Here is a 17774-nt window from a genome sequence, read left to right as displayed (position 1 = left end):
AAGCCCACTGGGAGTCTGCCACAAAAGCATTTACAGTGTCCCAGAGCTCCTGGTGATACTGGAGCACTGAGACCACCATTTGACACACGCCCAGTGCCGTGGCCCTCTTTGCCTCAGTGCATTGCTGGTCCCTGACTCACATCCTGCCAATAATTTTCTGATATGAAAAGGTTGTAGACATATTGATGGACAACTGCTAGAGTGATTTTCTTTCTTACCCTTAACAACATTCAGAAAGTTTCTACTGACTTTAGTTTTCATTTAATGTGTTTTTATACTACTTTAAGCACTTGGGGCTGGCTAATGCGTTATGCACTCAAAAATCATAAACCTAAAGTCTTCTGCTTGTGTGATGGTGAGGTACCTTCTTCTGCCTTTTTGTCTTTGTTTATTTCTGTTACTATGCCTCTCTTACAGTCTTCTTCCCTGTGCAGTGAGCCACTGGGGACATCCAAGAGTCAGAACAGGGTTAGTACTTTGCAAGAAGCATGTTTCCGTCTCAGCCACCCATTGCCATTCTTCAGGTTTAATTAGTGCACTTTCCCCATAGGCCTCACCTACTGCAAATTCTGGTCTGCTGAGAAGTACCAGTCTGGTTTGTATTTCCTTCATCCAGTGTGTGCGCTATGGCAGGGCCACTGTTGGGCGCTGCTGAGCTGTGTAGCCTTTCTGCCATGTGCCCTGCAGTGCACGCTGCTTGTGCTTAGGATACAAAACCTGTGTGTGTTTAGAATCGTTTCCTGCAGGGAGATAGACTCACCTGGGTCTTACTACACTCACCTAGTTTTCTTTGGTACAATTGAGACCCTAGGCTATGGCAATCAAGTCTATTAAGCAAGCTGAATTAAAAGCATAACCAGTAGCTTTGTGTGACTTGCCAGTTGTAGGTGCTTCTGGTTGTTGTTCTGTGGCCAGTTTCAGAAGACTGGAACCTCAGGAATGCTTACACCTGTTTACTTCCCCGCTGTTTGCTTGTTTAAGAGAATAAATGAATTAATGTTAGCTTCCTCATGTTATAAGATGATGGTGAAAGAAAATACTGTAGTGTTTCTTTTTAAAGATTTATTTATTATTATGTATACAGTGTTATGCCTGCCTGTACACTTGTAGGCCAGAAGAGGGCATCAGATCACGTTACAGGTGGTTGTGAACCACCATGTGGTTGCTGGGAATTGAACTCAGAACCTTTGGAAGAGCAGGCAGCGCTCTTAACCATTGAGCCATCTCTCTAGCCCATGTAGTGTTTTTTTTTTTTAAACCAAGTATATTGGACCTGGAGAGATGGGTCAGAGGTAAGAACACTGTCTTCTCTTCCTGAGGTCCTGAGTTCAATTTCCAGCAACCACATGGTGGCTCACAACCATCTGTAATGAGATCTGGTGTCCTCTTCTGGCAGGCACGCACACAGACAGGCAGGACATTGTATGCATAATAAATAAATTAATTAAAAAACAACAACAACAAAAAATCAAGTATAATGTTGAAATTATAATGAAACTGGTACAGTGAACTGTGTAAGAGATTATAACACACCATACTGTAAGCATTTTTTGAATTATGAACTGCCAAAATAATCAAAATACTTCAAAATAACTCCAGTGCTCAAGAGATAAGTAATATTCTTTTGTTCTTCAGGCATCATTGTATGATGGTGGATTGTATAATCCTTATGGCTCTCGAACTGTAAGTCTAAATGGGGAAAAGGGGGATACAGGAAGGGACAAAAGTCATTTAGTGTTACCATCCCCCAACATTTAGTCTGGCCCTGTACTACAAGCTGTGACCCATTCATTTAGCCAGCCGTGAGATGGTGACTACTGGGATTCTGAGTTAACATATGGCGGGCTTCCCCTCCTCTTTTGAGGGTGGGTGTGAGGTAGAGTATCAGACCAAGGAAAAGAGCAGCTATTTTCACCTGGGGCATTAGAAGTTAAGAGTGGGGTCACTGTATTCCCAGCAGAGAACCCGAGCTGGCCATTGTTGTAAAGCCTTTCTTCTTGGAAACTTTATAGCCATCTGACTACAGTTACTACTCATCCAGAGCCAGTTCCTCCCGGAGCAGTCCTGTGGTGAGCAGTCTGGTTTCTCTGCATGCCATAGGAATGTTTAGTTGCTTTGCGTTCACACTTTAGAATAGAGTGGTGTGCTTCACTGTCTTGTGCATGGATTATGTGCTCCTAAGTCTATAAAAAGCAACTGCTAATATGTGCTAATTGACTGTTTCTGTGTGGACCCAAGTAATTCCTCCCCCACTCCCAGACAGGGTTTCTCTGTGTAGCCCTGACTGTCCTAGATTCATTTTGTAGACCAGGCTGGCCTTGAACTCACAGAGATCCGCCTGCCTCTGCCTCCCGAGTGCTGGGATTACAAGTGTGCGCCTGGCTCCAAGTAATTACTTTTCTTTTTTCTTTTCTTTTTTTAAAGATTAATTTATTTTATTTATTGCATGTGAGCTCTTTATCTGCAGAAGAGGGCATCAACTCTCATTATAGATGATTGTGAGCCACCATGTGGTTGCTGGGAATTGAACTCAGGACCTCTGGAAGAACAGGTGGCATTCTTAGCCTCTGAGCCATCTCTCCAGCCCTCCAAGTAATTTTTTAACTGAGTCTGGAACTGAGGCCATTGGGCAGCCTTAAAATGTTTGTATTCTCATTTGTGAGATACACTCTGCCTTTCAAGTATTGATAATTGCTGTAAGTGTGCTGCTCTGGGATTTCCCTGTATATGTTCCTGCATCGCCATTTCCTTTGCTTCCTAGCCCTTCTGTCTTTTTCCCTGTGTGTGTCCCTGCATTGCCATTTTCTTTGCTTCCTAGCCCTTCTGTCTTTGAAGTGGTGGGAGAAGTAAAACAACCCAACTCACTCTCTCTCTTTAAAAATTTATTTATTATATATACAACAGTCTGCCTGCATGTGTGCCTGCCTGCCAGAAGAGGGCAGTAGATCTCATTATGGGTGGCTCTGAGGCACCATGTGGTTGCTGGGAATTGAACTCAGGACCTCTGGAAGAGCAGCCAGTGCTCTTAACCTCTGAGCCACCTCTCCAGCCCACAAACCAACTCTTAAAACTTGTTACATACAACGACCTGCTCTTTCTGGAACAGTAAAATTTATTTTACAGTTTATATAAGTAAAGTTAGTAAAGGAAAGTCTGAAGTAACATGGGACCTGCTCCCATGCAGAGTAACATGGGACCTGCTCCCATGCAGAATAACATGGGACCTGCTCCCATGCAGAATAACATGAGACCTGCTCCCATGCAGAGTAACATGAGACCTGCTCACATGCACACTTTCAGAGATGTTTTGAACATGTATGAGTGCTTTTCATTTTGACCACAGGTGGCTTCCTTTCCAGTATATGTGACTCCTCCATTTTCTTAAAGTATCCTTCTATGTCAGTGCATACAGATTTATAGCATCCTTTTTTACCGTTATCATTTTTTAACAATTATGCTATGTCCCCTTTTCAATTATTACCTCGTTTAGATAGTTTCATATCATCAAACCTTTTCAGTGTCAGTGTACTATTCTATAAATGCATAGATACTCATTTTTAAAATTATTTTTCTGTTGATAGTCATTTAGATGGTCTGTGTACACATGAGTTATGCATGCACACATGCACAAGCACATAGTATACTTACATGAGTGTATCTACAAGACAAATTGTGCATCAGGAGTTTAAGAGCATACGTATTGTTTAAAAAAGACTTACTTTTGTTTTCTGTGTATAAATGTTTTGCCTGCATCTACCTGTGTGAACCATGTGCATGCCTGTGCCTGGGGGCTGGAAGAGGATATTGTACCCTCTGGAGCTTCATTTACAGGAGATTGTGAGCTACCATGTGGCTGCTGAGAACCAAACCCAGGTCCCTTGCAAGAACAGCAAGTGATCCTCACTGCTGAACCATCTCTCCTATTTTTTAAGAATTACATCATTGCAATTCTGGAGGGTCTGGAGATCACTGTGTAAACTAAACTGGCCTCAAACTAACAGAGATCCATCTGCCTCTGCCTCTGCTTCCTGAATGCTGGGATTAAAGGTGTGTGCCACCATGCTCAGAGCATATGCATTTTAATTTTGCTATATATGACCATATTGACAACTAAAAAGATGGTACTAATTTACATTCCCAAGCAAATGATTAGGTATACTATCTTTTTATCCTTACAAATTATCCCAAGCTGGAGAAATTAATAATCATTAAGATTATATTGTAGCAGGGAAAAGATGAGTTCTATGGGCTTTCTTTTACATTTATGTTTGTAGTTCTGCTCCTCCTGAGTGGCAGTTCTCAGAGATGTCACCCTTGTACTAATAAAAACTCATGGGTGTGTTTAGGGCACAGGGGCTTTTTCACAAAAGAAGGATGTTTACTCTTAACCCACTGTATACTCAAATTCTACTGGGCAGTTTTTAGACCTGGTGACATTTTTAATATGCCAAATGTAGTAGCCCCTGCAAAAACATTTTTGGTAATGTATTTTCAAAAACACATCAGTGTAGATCCTTGTCCTTGTGAGCTGGATAGCTCCTATTTCATTTGCAATTTGGGTTCAGAATTCCTACCATAGTGATGTCAGAATGGCGCCCCAGTGACATCAGAATGGAGGTAAGCTACTTGTACCAAAGATGAGAGCTCTGCTAGTGGAGTGGAGGAACACGGCCCCTTGAAGGGAAGAGCAGTGCAGTCTCCACCAGTTATGTAGGGATGAGTGCCTGGAAACGCGAGCCACTGCCGTGGGGCTTTGCTGGTAGGAACCTCTTTGACATATGTTACATCATTGTAAAACATCATTGGTTTTTCTTTTCCAAATGAAATCATAAGTGTATGTATTGACCTCTCAAGGGACCACACAGATATACAAGTCTAAAGAAGCATGACTTCCCCAGCTGCCCTTGTCTACTTTACTCATCCCCTCACCAGTGTAAAATCTAAGTAAAAAATGGAGTTTATCTTTATGCTTGGTGCTTTTGGGAAGTAACTTGATTTTCAATGATAGTTCATTATGCCTTATAGCAGCTTATCTCTTAATGACGCACAGTGGCTTACGCCAATTGTAGTGTTCATGCAGAGTGGCCCCGTGTGGTTATATATAGTCTGCGGGACCCATAGAGAAACTGAATCCTTTTCACTTTCTGTAGTCCTTCGATGATGACACCGCAAGCATTGTGTCCTCTGATCGTGCCAGTCGTGGGCGAAGGGAGAGCGTGGTGAGCATGGGCTGCATGCGAACAAATGCCGCTTTCACAGTGACAGCAGGGTGTGATGATGTGAAATTTACTGCAGAGTAAAATTTGCATTTGACAAAGTGAACATTTTCCTTAAATACAGCTTTAGTGAACAAGTTGCTTTGTAATATGATCTTGGGAATGAGTCATAGATTCATGGTTTATGTACAAATCATTTGTTGAAAACCTTTTGCTTTATTTGTTGTTTCTTTTTGCACACCTATTTATCTGCTTAGTTTCCAAAATGAGCCTCTCTAACAAGAGTCACACTTGCACCATCACAGAGTGCTTGCACCTGGAATCCGGAGCGTTGCTGCCTGTTGCTGCTTATATGAACGTTGAGCCAGTGCTTGTCTAGATCTTAAGACTGCGACCTTCATCAGCTGTTGACAGCAAGATTTTAAAACATCAGTTCACAATTCACCTAATTAATCAGAAACTGGAAATTTTGCAGAGTGACATTTGCTCTCTCTAAGGAACTGATGTGGAAATTATAGAGGATGGTGGGTCAGCTTGGAGCTAGAATACGGAGGCCTGTGAAGCTGTAATTCCTTCCAGAAAGGAGTAGACCATTTAGTGCAGACTGGATGAATGTAGATGATTGAAAACCCACAGTTCTAATAGAGAAGGGAGCACCATGCTCATCTAATTACAGCAGCTGGGGTCCCTCAGACAACATGTAATGCTCACACTTATGGCTGAAGGAGAAATAAAAGTCACAATACCTGAAAGTACCTTGGAAACAGTGCAATAGACAGGGTAGGGACTTTACAGTGATGCTGCTGGGCTTGCTTCAACATGGACAGTAGAGATGCGAATGGCTGTCACTTTGTTGTTGGCTTAATATATATATTCATTCAGTGGGTACTAACAGGTATTAGTATATATAAATCTAAGTTGTAAAACTGTTTTAAAGAATAAAGATATCATTGCTTGATCTTGTTAGTCTTTGCAGGCTTCATACTTTTAAGAGTGTCCCTGTGGGTTTCTGAATCCACTTCTTAGTGAGGAGTTTTAAAGCAAGGAAAAGAGCTTAAGAATAACCGATAAGTGGGGTCTACTCATTTGGTAGGTGAAAATGGAGCGCTGCTATATTTGAGACACTGTGTGAGGAGTGACACGTCAACAGAGCTCTGGCTTTACTGAGCTTATCTCCTAGGAAAAGACATAGAGATAAACTAGTGAAGACCGGAACACAAAAGGAGGATAGCTCAGGCATGAAGAAATGCGCAGGTGAACGCGATAGAGAGCCGTGGGTGGGTAGGTGAGAGTGACCCTGGAGGAGCCTCCAGAGACTTCTCATAGGACAGGCTCGCCTGTCTGAAGGACGAGGGGCAGGATTTCCCAGGCCAGTCTTCTCATTGCTTTGTCCAACAATTCCTGGTATAATGACATGTGAAAAAGAAAGATTGTTGTGGAAATTGAATATTGCCAGAGCCAATAAATAGCTATAATGAATTATAATATTGTAAAGTACAGTAGGACTTTCCCAGTAGCCTGGAACACTGTCCTCACCAGTGCCTTCAGTGTGCAAGCTTTGCTTGTCATGAACTCGGAGAAAATGGCCTCTGGGGCTTAGAATTGCACTTGAAATGGAAGAAAGAGCTTATTTCAGGGAGCTGTGATGTCACTCTTTTCTTGATTTTTGAAATAGGTTAATTGCATTTCATGATACTTTATCAAACATCAACTTAAAACGTGCACAATTTCCCACTGTTAGCTAGTGTCTCTTTCTTGTTTCTGACTTTTAAAGTGTCTCCTTTTCTCTGACTGGAAGGTCTCTGCTGCTGACTACTTTAGTCGCTGCAATCGTAGGGGGAGTGTTGTCTCTGAGGTTGATGTCGCCGGCGTCTCAGACTTGAGCAGCGTGAGTGTGTTGCATGGGGTCATTGTGTTGTCCCCAGCATGTGACTAACAGCTTATGTAGTAGCTATTTTTAAAATTAGAAATCTAACTAAACTCCTTAGACATATTTACTTGAGCATATTAACATGAAACATAATTGCTTTGAAATATATTTGTTAAAATGTACTTTAAAGAAACACTTTTTTCTTACTTTGTGGCATTCCTTCCCCAGAACTCATCAGCATCTTCAGTTATTCCCAATATCATACTAATTTTGTTTGGGATGTTTTTTCATTATTTTTTTCTGAATTGATTCACATCATTTCTTTTCCTAGTGAGCAGTTTGATATGCATACCTAACTTAACATTCCTAAGGAAATCAGCACTCTTAACCACTTCATGCAGGCTGGACGAGGTGGCGCACACCTTTAATCCCAGCACTCGGGAGGCAGAGGCAGGTGGGTCTCTGTGAGTTCAAGGCCAGCCTGGTCTACCAAGAGAGTTCAGGACAGCCAAGCCTACACAGAGAAACTCTGTCTTGAAAATCCAAACAAACAAACAAACAAACAAAACACCCAAAACACCACCTCATGCGTGGCCCATATTCAGATGCTTCTGGCTTACTCTCTCCCCTCATCTTGTTTTTCATAGATCTGTAAAGTGATAGTTAGACTTTAAAAGCTGAATAGTAAAGTATGTTACTTAGTAAAATGGCACTGATTTCCTGTTTTAAAGTGGACTCTGGTGTTGGTCTGCGGCACCCTTTCTAGTGCTTCCCCACCTGTGGGGACTGTGTGGGAACAGTGTCTGTGGGGGCACCTCTGGGTGCGCACCCTTCAGGTACAGTGTGACCTGCCTTCTGAGCTCATCTCTCCAGCCCCTTCCCCACCTGGCTGGCACCATACAGACAGGCCCTATTCTGATTGCCCAGTACTTTGGAGGGGATGAGAGATAGCAGTTCTTGCTGGAAATGCAGAAATAGTTTTTTATTAGCACTTCACTTATGGTAATTTTAATTATTTAATTATTTTAATTGCAGTCCCAATTATTCCATATTACTGGTTCTTAAATCTGGCAGTGCAGCAGGCTTGTCTTACTGTGGGTTACACCAAGGACTTTGTCTACATGTCAAATTAGAAGCTGGTTTCCAGGTTATTCTTTGAGATGTTGTCCATTTTATTAACCTGCTTGGTAACCTCTTTAATCTTAAAAACACTTAAATTTATTTTGTGTATTGTGTCTGTGAGCATGTGGCATGGAAACGTGTGTAGGTCAAAGGACAGCTGGCAGGAGTTGTCCTTCTCCTTTTGAGTAATCCTGAGCATTGGACTCACATCCTGGCTCAGTGGCCATCCTCCCCGCCCCCACTCCCCTTAGATATAATTGAATGTACCGTCTATACCTGTTCTCTTCATAGCTTGTTTTCTGCCAGTTTCACAACTCATGAGACCCGAATTGGTGGCTTTGTCCTCTCCACATTTAGTTCTTGGCAATTTGCTTTAGTAATTATGTAGAAACGAAAAACTTTACAATCTGTCTCTTCCTGCCTCTACTAACTAAATAAGTCTTTAAGCAAAAGATTGTCTAGAACAGGGCTTTCCAAGTATTTCTGTTACTTTATAGCTTATGAGCCATTGCCTTTTGTTGTTTTTAAGTATCTATAAAATACTATTACTTTTACCTTTTGATGATGTGCTCAAACAAGCAACTCTCTATTTTAAAAGGCATATACTTTAGTTCATCTCACTGAAGCAGATGAAAAGGTGATTTGTATTGGTCTGTCTTTCCTTGTCCCCAGCTCTTTCTTTAAAAGATCTTTCTAGCTGCCATAGTGTAGGTAAATTGTATGCTCACAGGATGATAACCCTGGATCCAGGAGGTGCTGGGAAAAGGTGTCAGCCTGTTCTACAAGACTACAGGATCCATGTACTGTTACCTCTTGTCTTTCTCTGTGGCTCAGGTTAGAATAAAGGAAAATAAAAACAAAAGAGTATAAATGTGCTGACTTCTTGTTCATACTACCTATTTTTTGAAAGAAGTCCTTAGCCAGATTCACTTCAGGAAATTATTAAATCCACTGTTCACTTCCCATCTATGATTATGGAATCAGATCCACTTTCTGTGTTTTCTTTAAAAATTTTTTTAGATAACCTAGTCATTTATTAGGTTGAATATTCTTAATACAAAATCCCCAAAATTCATAATGTTCTAAAATCTGACAGTTTTTGAGTACTAATGTGGTACTATATAACCTGGGCTGTAGTTAAACTTCAGTTACATTAAAAATAACATATAAGATTAACTTTTGTGTATAAACTATAAAATAACAGATGTATTCTATGTTTAGACTTGGGTACCATCCCTAAGATATCTCAGTGTGTGTGTGTGTGTGTGTGTGTGTGTGTGTGTGTGTGTGTGTGTACGTACATATCCACAACTGGGAAAAAAAAATCCTAAATTTGAAACACTTGTTTTCCCAAGTATTTCAAATGAAGAATATTTATTAGAAGTTAATGGATAATTGTGATGCAATGAATATATTTAACAAACCACATTGTAAACACTTTATTTAGAGTATGCCTAACATGATTAAGTGTTACTGAATTTAAAAAGCCTTCTTGGGATCTGGCAGGTTCTTTCAGACATCGTTGTAGACATTAGCTTCTCAGTGCAATATACTGTAAGGATTCTTGAAGCTTTGCAGTGTAAGCCTCAGACTCAGACGGGAGACAGAAGGAATCTCTGGCCATGTCACTGCAGCCACAACAGTGAGGCTGTGACGTGGCTGCTTTATGCTGGCCTAATGACTCCTGAGGTTTGGCACATGATTGGGTTGGGTTGTGACAGATCCCTGGGTTCTGGGATCTGTCAGAACACGGCAAGCACTGTAGAATCAGTGACGTGGTCGCTTCAGTAATGCAGCCTCTGAAGTGTAGGACTACTCTAAGGTGATGGTCCCCAAATAGGTGAGTTTGGGGGTCACTTGTAATAAGGTGACGTGAAGAGGACTTCAGGTGGACTAGACTATTTTAATCTTAAATACTTATTTTCTCATTAGCTTATTAGCAGAAAGGAATTAGAAAATACGTATAAAAATAAGGCAGCTTATGAAGATAACACTTTTTACTTTGAATGATAATAACTGTTGGGCAGTGCAGAGAGTGGCAATATTAAAACTCCAGCTGTCATTGCTTACTTATTGTAAAACATTTTGTGTTATTTTTAAATAATCCAAATAAATTAAAATGGTTTCCTTTTGAAAGTGTAACAGCAAGAAGTAGCCAAAAAGTTAAACATCAAAACCCAGCAGTTGTATCATTGAGAGAGTACTGAATAAAAGGTCTTTGTTCAACATGGTAACTGGGTAATAAAAAGTGCATTAAAACCTTTCAAATGTGAGGAGGTTGGGTTAATAAAGTCATCTGAGCAAAGGCAGAAATGATGATGCTTTCCAATTTTAGTGATTAACCGAAGAAAGTTTTCAAATTCCCTTTCTAGACTGGCCTGGGAGGCTGATCTCAGGACTGGGAATATTTTCTTTTCTTTTAAAGTTCCCATGTCACTTTTTCAATATGGATGACTAGTGTATGCAAGCAACTGTGAATGCTGTAGGCCATGAGACACCTTCAGATCCGCCGGGGACCTTTAGTAATTGCTCCACCTCCAGCTAACTTTCCCCCTTAGCTACAGCTAGAATTTCAGAGTAGCTCTTTAAGGAACCTTCCTTCTTGCAGCCGGTTTTCGGAGGCCGGAGAGACTGAGGCTTAGCAGCAAAAGACAAGTTGGTCTGACTGTGGCATGTCACAGGTCGAGATGACCTGCCACTGTGACGTTCCTACACAGGCAGCCTGTTAGCACAGAGCAATGGGCTCTGAGCCCTTCCACCCTGTCCTGCCAGTACAGAGAGGACATGTGGACAGAGGCTTGCATGACAGAGATCAGACAGCAGACAAATGGGTCAGTGTCACAGTGTTGGGGAACAAGAAATGCTATGAAGAAAAGTAAAGTCTCAAACCCCAAAAGGTTTGGTAAGAGGGGAAAGTAGATGGAGGATGTATCTGTGACATTGTTGTGAACACTGGGAGGGACTCGGATAGATTGTCCTTGGCAGAGCCGGCCTTTTTGTATGGTTGGAGTTTGCTATGTAAAGAAAAAATGTTTAAGTAACCTACTTTTGACATTAAATAGTTTTATACATTTATTATGTGTTTTAATAACGTTTAAAATATTTTTGTATTGACATTTGCAGTGCTCATATTGAGGTTTGTATGTAATTTTCTTTTATGTATTTTAAGTACCATGAAAAGGAAAATCTGTCTAAGCAATCAAAAACTGTTTGCTCTCTGCCTGTCTTAGTGTAGGAGCTAAAGGTTCTTGACATTTTGTCATAACTTTTGTTTTAATGTGTTTGTTTTTGGTTCCACACATTATGGAACTTAGAAAACTCCATTGGGTTGGTCCTTTCCTACTAGATAAGACTCGGCAATGCTGAGCATCATCTTGATTTTCTTTTCTTTTCTAGTTGGATGAAAAATCTGACAAACAGTATGCTGAAAATTACACAAGAGTGAGTATAAAATTCTTGATGGGATGGAGTTCTCAAGGTCAGCCCCGTGCTTCCTGTGACTCTTCCATTTCTGTTCAGCACAATTGGCTGGCGGAGCTGTTCTTCTCATCGTCTGTTTCCTGTCCTTGACCCCTCAAAATTCCTTCAGCCTTAGATCATGTGAAAGCCCTGGGAAGAGAGAAGCCTGTGCTTGATTTCAGTGACGTCGTCCCTAAAGCTCTTGGCTATCCCTTTGATTCCTTAGAAGCCGTAGAACACGAAGATGAAGTTTCTAGGAATGCACCAACAAACTCAAACTCATAGTTCTGGGTTTTTTTCCCCTTGTATATAAATCACTTCTATATGGAAAGTAGGACAACTCTGTTGAGGGGGAGTGCCTCTGTAGTAAAGGTTCTGTTTTTCTAAACATTTTTGTTGTTGTTTTGGTTTGGTTTTTCAAGACTAAGTAGACCAGGCTGGTCTTGAGTTCACAGAGATCCACCTGCCTTTGCCTCCTGAGTGCTGGGATTAAAGGCATGCACCACCATGCCCAGCTTCTAAACATATTTTGTAGAAGACAGGGAAATGATGTGCTATATTAAATTTTATAATGCAAAGCAGAACTAAAAGCCCATTCTATTAAAAAAAAATTTTTAGCCGCACTCTAGAAAAAGCAAAATCAATTTAAATAATATTCAACCCAAACAGCAACACATTTCAACATGGAATCAACGTAATTGTTTTGTCTTGTGATGTTTGAGTCAGGGGCTTAGTATGCATCCTGGGCTGACCTTAACCACCTGCCTCAGCCTAATGCTGGGCTTACAGTGGTGTACCACCACACTCCACCAAAATTTTGCACCTTGTGTTGCACAGTGTCCACTCTGCTCTCTGCAGTGGCCCTCGAAGTCTGATATGCATTTCATCCTGGCATCTTATTTGCATTAACTACATCTCACATGCTTTCACATGGCTTTGACAAGTATCCTAGGTAGCACAAGTCTCTGTTGTTTATTAGTCAAGTGTGACTTTGGAGAGAGCAGTCTAAATTGATAGCTGTGTGTGATGTTCTTGCTCTTAGCCAAAAACAGTTCATAAACAGAGATGAGCTGCTTAAGCAGTGTTAGGCACTAAGGTGGAGGGGGTACTAACTAGGCACTATTACACACAGTTCTGAACAACTGTTAGCCTGACAGCTCACCCAGTAGTGGCTGAACGTAGCAAAGGTGAGCCCAGAATACAAAGCTTTTATAAAAATTATTCCCACCTTTGCACTCTGGACCCTGGCAAGGTGTTTGAGATGATGAAATGATGTGAGGTGTGCCTCCTCCCCCAACCAATCTAAACCGCCAAAGTGGACTGCACTTGGGGACCTCCTAGCTACATTGTTAGAATGTTCTTCTGAGGCTCCTGCCCCAGGCTTAGTCTTCACAGCAAAGGGTTTTAATGAAACAACTCACAAGTGTCATTTTCTCTCTTTTCCAGCCTTCATCTCGAAATTCTGCCTCAGCAACAACGCCTCTAAGTGGAAACTCATCTAGGCGGGGCAGTGGGGACACCAGCAGCTTACTAGACCCAGATACTTCGCTAAGTGAGCTGCGGGTAAGCCACAGGTCGTCTGCTTGTGAAAAGCAGCTTTGGTTTCTTTGTAGTTCGTGGAGCTTTTAACACTTCATGTGACTTAGGGAAAAAAAAATAGGGCTTCTGTAAAGACATGATTATCACAGCTCAAAAATCCCACTTGGATATTTCAGAGCTAGAAGGAAGGGGATTAAATTATTCTTTTCTCAATTCTCTTTTGTGAAGATTATCAAGATCATCAGGCATTGTAGTGGATCCTGCCAATGCCAAGCAGTTATGGTATCTGTGTGAAAGTAATTCTGTAAGAATGACCTTGCCGTGTTTTAAGTGGAAAATATTTGGATTTACAAAGAACAACAGACTATGTGAAGGAATTATTAGCCTTTTTGAGCTATTGCCATATCAGCTAGCTACTTGAGTACAGTTCTCAGTATTTCATAGTAATAAAAGAATAATATTTAGACAACAAAAGTCCCTGAGCTAGTGGAAAGTTTACTTGATCCATTAGTTGAGTCTTCATCTTTATTAACCTTTTTATTTGGGAGATGCAAATGTACCAAAAAATTATTTTAGCTGTCTTATTTGCTGAATCTGTTATCCGAGGAATGGATCAAGACTTGTGAGACAAATTGCACTCCCTCCCTCCCTCCCTCCCTTCCTCCCTCCCTCCCTCACTCACTCCACTTTTCACTTGGCAGTGGACATGTAGACAGCCAGTCATATGTCTTTAGGAGATCACTGTCCATTAAAAAGACAAACTGATTTGAGCCAGTTGAGCCAGCTAATGATATCAAGAACAGAATAAATTAGGATAGAAAGGCATCATGTAAGACTGGGAAAGGAGATAGCAAACGATTTTCAGAGAAGCAAGCTCACAGCTAAGTCTTTAGGGCAGTATTAAAAATAAAGCATGGTCCCTGGGGAGAGTCTCTTGAACAAACTCAGAGAACTTAAAGGTTTTTTATTGGTCAGATGACTTGTGGAAGGTGAGGTCATAAGGAAGAAGGAGTTGCTGGGATTAAAGGTGTGTGTCACCATGCCTGGCTGATTGCATTCTTAAAAGGGAGAACATAACCCAGGGCTTGAACAGCGAGGATAAAGTGGGCAAATGAAAACTTTCAGGGGAGAAAATGTAAGAAATTGGTGGTGAAGGGAATTTGCAACCCTAGGATTAAGATGGGCACCTAAGTCAAGAGGTGGAATATGAAGCAGATATTAGCCTTTTGCTCTCTTGCCTTTTCTTTTTGTAAAAGCGAGGTTGCTTGCATTTCTGTGGGTTGCTTGAGCAGGTAGAAGGGAGGCTGAGAGCTGAGAGAGAGCAGAGAAGAGCTGATGGCAGTGTCTGAGGCAGGAGGAGAGTGCTCTTTCCTGGAGGGTTTGCCTGTGCCAATACCTTTCCAGTGCCCTGTAGCAGAGGAGGGGATCATGGACTGGGGCAGGCGCCTGGCTTCTGACATCACAGGACAGCGCAGATTGAGGAGCTCTACAACAGTGGCAGGGAGGAGTTGACCAGGGCAGTGCAGCATGCCTCGAGAGATGTTGAGTTCTTTGAGCTCTTACTGCTGACCATATGTAAATGCTGGGGGCACAGGCTGCGTTCTCATGGGACAGAGGACACCGAGACAAGCCCTCCCTGTCTTAGACAGCTCTTATATAGTTCTTGGCATTTGTGTAGTTTCTTTCACTTGAAAGACTAGCCTCTGAGGAAGAGGTGAAGTTTTGGGTGGTAGTGCTGATTCCTGATGGGTCAAATGCCTGTTGAGTAGACGAATGAGTACAAGACAAGCAGAGCTATTAGGAGGGAGTGCAATGTGCAGGGAGCGCCCAGGGCAAGATGGTCCCCAGCAGTCCACGGCTGCAGCTAGCGCCCACCTTCACTTTATAGGATGTGCAGGGAGCGCCCAGGGCAAGATGGTCCCCAGCAGTCCACGGCTGCGGCTAGCGCCCACCTCCACTTTACAGGATGAGTTTAGACACAAGAAAGAATATTTTCCATTTAAATTGTGGTCTATTTTTTTTTTTTAAGAAAATAATTTATGGAAACATTTGGAGCATTGCTCTTCTCATCACCTGAAGGTATCCTCATAATAGAATCTCTCACTGGAGATGGTTTTCATTGTGTGTAACTTCCTTCTCCTCCCATTTTAATGTGCTCAGTAACTAAGTGATTTAAGAGTGACTTAGTTCTTATACAGTGTTGTTTTTTTAAACTTATGCATGGAGAATAAATTTGCTTCCGATTAATTTACTATGTTGTTTAAGTGAAGTCCTACAAAAATATTTGTGACTTATAAACTTTAAAAAATATATTTTAAAAATGTTAGATTTACTATACATTTAAAAAATGTTTATATCCCTGCTTCTGTTTTCTAATACCAAGAAAGTACTGATACTAGACTGATTTTCCCAGTTCTACTGTCATTTGAAGGATTTGCCTCTTGTAGTGGTTTGGGGGCGGGGGTGGCAGGTTGTAGCTTTACATTTGGATTTCTCTAGTTTTAGTTGAACTAAGTTGTGTTTTCATCTGATTCCTCTGAGTTTTGAGATATATCTGTGCAATGGTTCCTTCCTATGTCCTGCAGGACATCTATGACCTGAAGGACCAGATACAGGATGTAGAAGGGAGATACATGCAGGGCCTTAAGGAACTGAAGGTACAGGGCGCCTCCTGCACCCACGCATGCTCTGTCTGCAGAAGTGTTGTTAACGGTGGTTCCAGGGGCCTATTAACCGCTGCTCACAGCTTTACTAACAGTGTTTGTCCTTCAAGCATGTGCCTCACCTGCAGAGCACAGGTGAGCGGAGCTTGCAGTCTGGACCGATGGTTAAATGGTTACTGTGGGGTTTGAGGGACTCTCTGTGTAGCCCAGGCTGGTCTTAAACTTAGGGTCTTCCTGCTTTGGCTGGGATTATAGTGGACATGCCCAGCTCCTTACAATTTTTATGATGTATAAAATATTTAGTTGTCTCCTGGCTCTCAATCATACAACGTACACAAACACCTAAAAATATTCTCAGGATATTTTAATTGAGAACTGGGCCTTGAAATTTTTCCCTCCTCAATGAAAACATTCTCTGATTCTGTCACCAAGTCCATCAGTGACAGAAGTGGAAGGAGGAGGAAGCATTATTCTGTCCCACTGGGAGGAAGAGACCCGAAGCATTCACACTGATTCTTTTTCCCACCTGTATGTAAGCTAAAGCTTACGCATGTTTAGTGTCTTAAAGAATTTGGACGTGTATACAGTAATGTAATTTGGAGCTGGCAGGATGGCTCAGTGTGTAAAGTAGCAAGCCCAACGTTCTGAAACCCACGTGGTAGAAGGAGAGAACTGGCACCTGCCCTCCACATGTGTGCGATGGCATGTGTGTGCGTGTTTGTGCGCACACACATGTATACAGTAATGTAATTTTAAAAATGTTTAAGAGATCTAATCTTTAAAAAATAATTTGGAGATCAATTATCTATTCCCAACAAGGATGTCTGTACTTGCTGGTGCAAATGTATCACACAGACATTTGGTTCTAATGGCATTTGATTATGCCCCCCGCTCCATGTTTTAGTATTAAGTTGGAACTAGATATTATGAAGAAACTAAAAGTTCCTTTATACCAAATACCAGCAAGTCTCTAGAGGAGCAACTGCAAGGCATTCCAGAAGAGGACTCAGCACACGCCACATATCAAACAGGCTTCATGAGCAAGGCTTCTTGACTCCTTCCTGTCATGGTCTGAAATAACTCCACTACCAGTCACACCTCTTGTGCAGGTAGCATGGTCCAAAAGGAACTCACAGTGAAGACATGGGACCAGAGTCCTTGCCACCCACCCTTTACTCACAAGTGTTATCATGTTTTCCCCATTCCACAGAATATACTGGTAGTATGTACTGTTGCTCAGAAAATAAAGTAAAATATTATTGAAAAGCATAAATAATATAAAAGCTCTTTAATGATTCTATAAAGGACTAAACCCATTTAAAAACTATTAAACATATCTTATATAATTTTAATACAAAATTATAGCAATAAATAAAAGAACATAATTTACCTATTTTATTTTAGTGAGTATAAGCTTTTCATGACATTGAAAAGTAGCAAGCTGTGGAATAATATGCCGGTATATAGCTTGTATTAATAGGCAAGAGGGCGTGTGTGCATCCAAGTGCAAAGAAGCAGCCCGACTCATGGCGCTGCTGCCTCTGGAGGGAGGATGGGCAAGAAGGAATGGTGTTTTATACTTTTTTTTTTCTTCCCACAAGATCTTACCATGTCTTTTACTCAGTTATTTGTAAGAGCAGTTTTTGATTGGTAGTTAACATTTCAGAATTATTGAACATTTTCTCAAAACCTAGTGTTATATGAACTTTCTCTGGCCATACTTAATATATCTGATCCTCTTACCTCAGATAGGGCACCAGTAACAGACCAGCTTGGTTTTAGTGAGCTGCTGGTGCTTACTTTCAGGAGAATGGGTGAAATCCACCCTCCCTCCCCCTACTCCCCCCCCCTCACACCCCTCCCCACTCAAAGTGTATTGCCAGAAAGTCAGCCAGCAGGGATTTA

General features: G+C 41.4%; 1 protein-coding gene across 23 annotated transcripts in view; it reads left to right on the top strand.

The window, feature by feature from the left end:
* Positions 1–17774, top strand: part of LRRFIP2 (LRR binding FLII interacting protein 2) — a 104621-nt gene that overhangs the window by 60890 nt on the left and 25957 nt on the right. For 8 of the 23 annotated variants that reach the window (XM_084753244.1, XM_084753245.1, XM_084753248.1 and 5 more), the window contains 9 exons: positions 418–468; positions 551–595; positions 1636–1683; positions 2013–2069; positions 5151–5219; positions 7015–7104; positions 11605–11649; positions 13114–13230; positions 15792–15863. In XM_084753244.1, the coding sequence (XP_084609370.1) occupies positions 418–468; positions 551–595; positions 1636–1683; positions 2013–2069; positions 5151–5219; positions 7015–7104; positions 11605–11649; positions 13114–13230; positions 15792–15863 (594 nt within the window). The remainder of the gene's footprint in view (positions 1–417; positions 469–550; positions 596–1635; positions 1684–2012; positions 2070–5150; positions 5220–7014; positions 7105–11604; positions 11650–13113; positions 13231–15791; positions 15864–17774) is intronic. The other 15 variants (XM_084753235.1, XM_084753236.1, XM_084753238.1 and 12 more) reach the window with 5 other exon arrangements.

The sequence above is a fragment of the Acomys minous genome (assembly GCF_964271855.1).
Source record: "Acomys minous genome assembly, chromosome: 13".
Taxonomy (NCBI): Eukaryota; Metazoa; Chordata; class Mammalia; order Rodentia; family Muridae; genus Acomys; species Acomys minous.
This window is presented reverse-complemented; position numbering and strand designations above follow the sequence as displayed.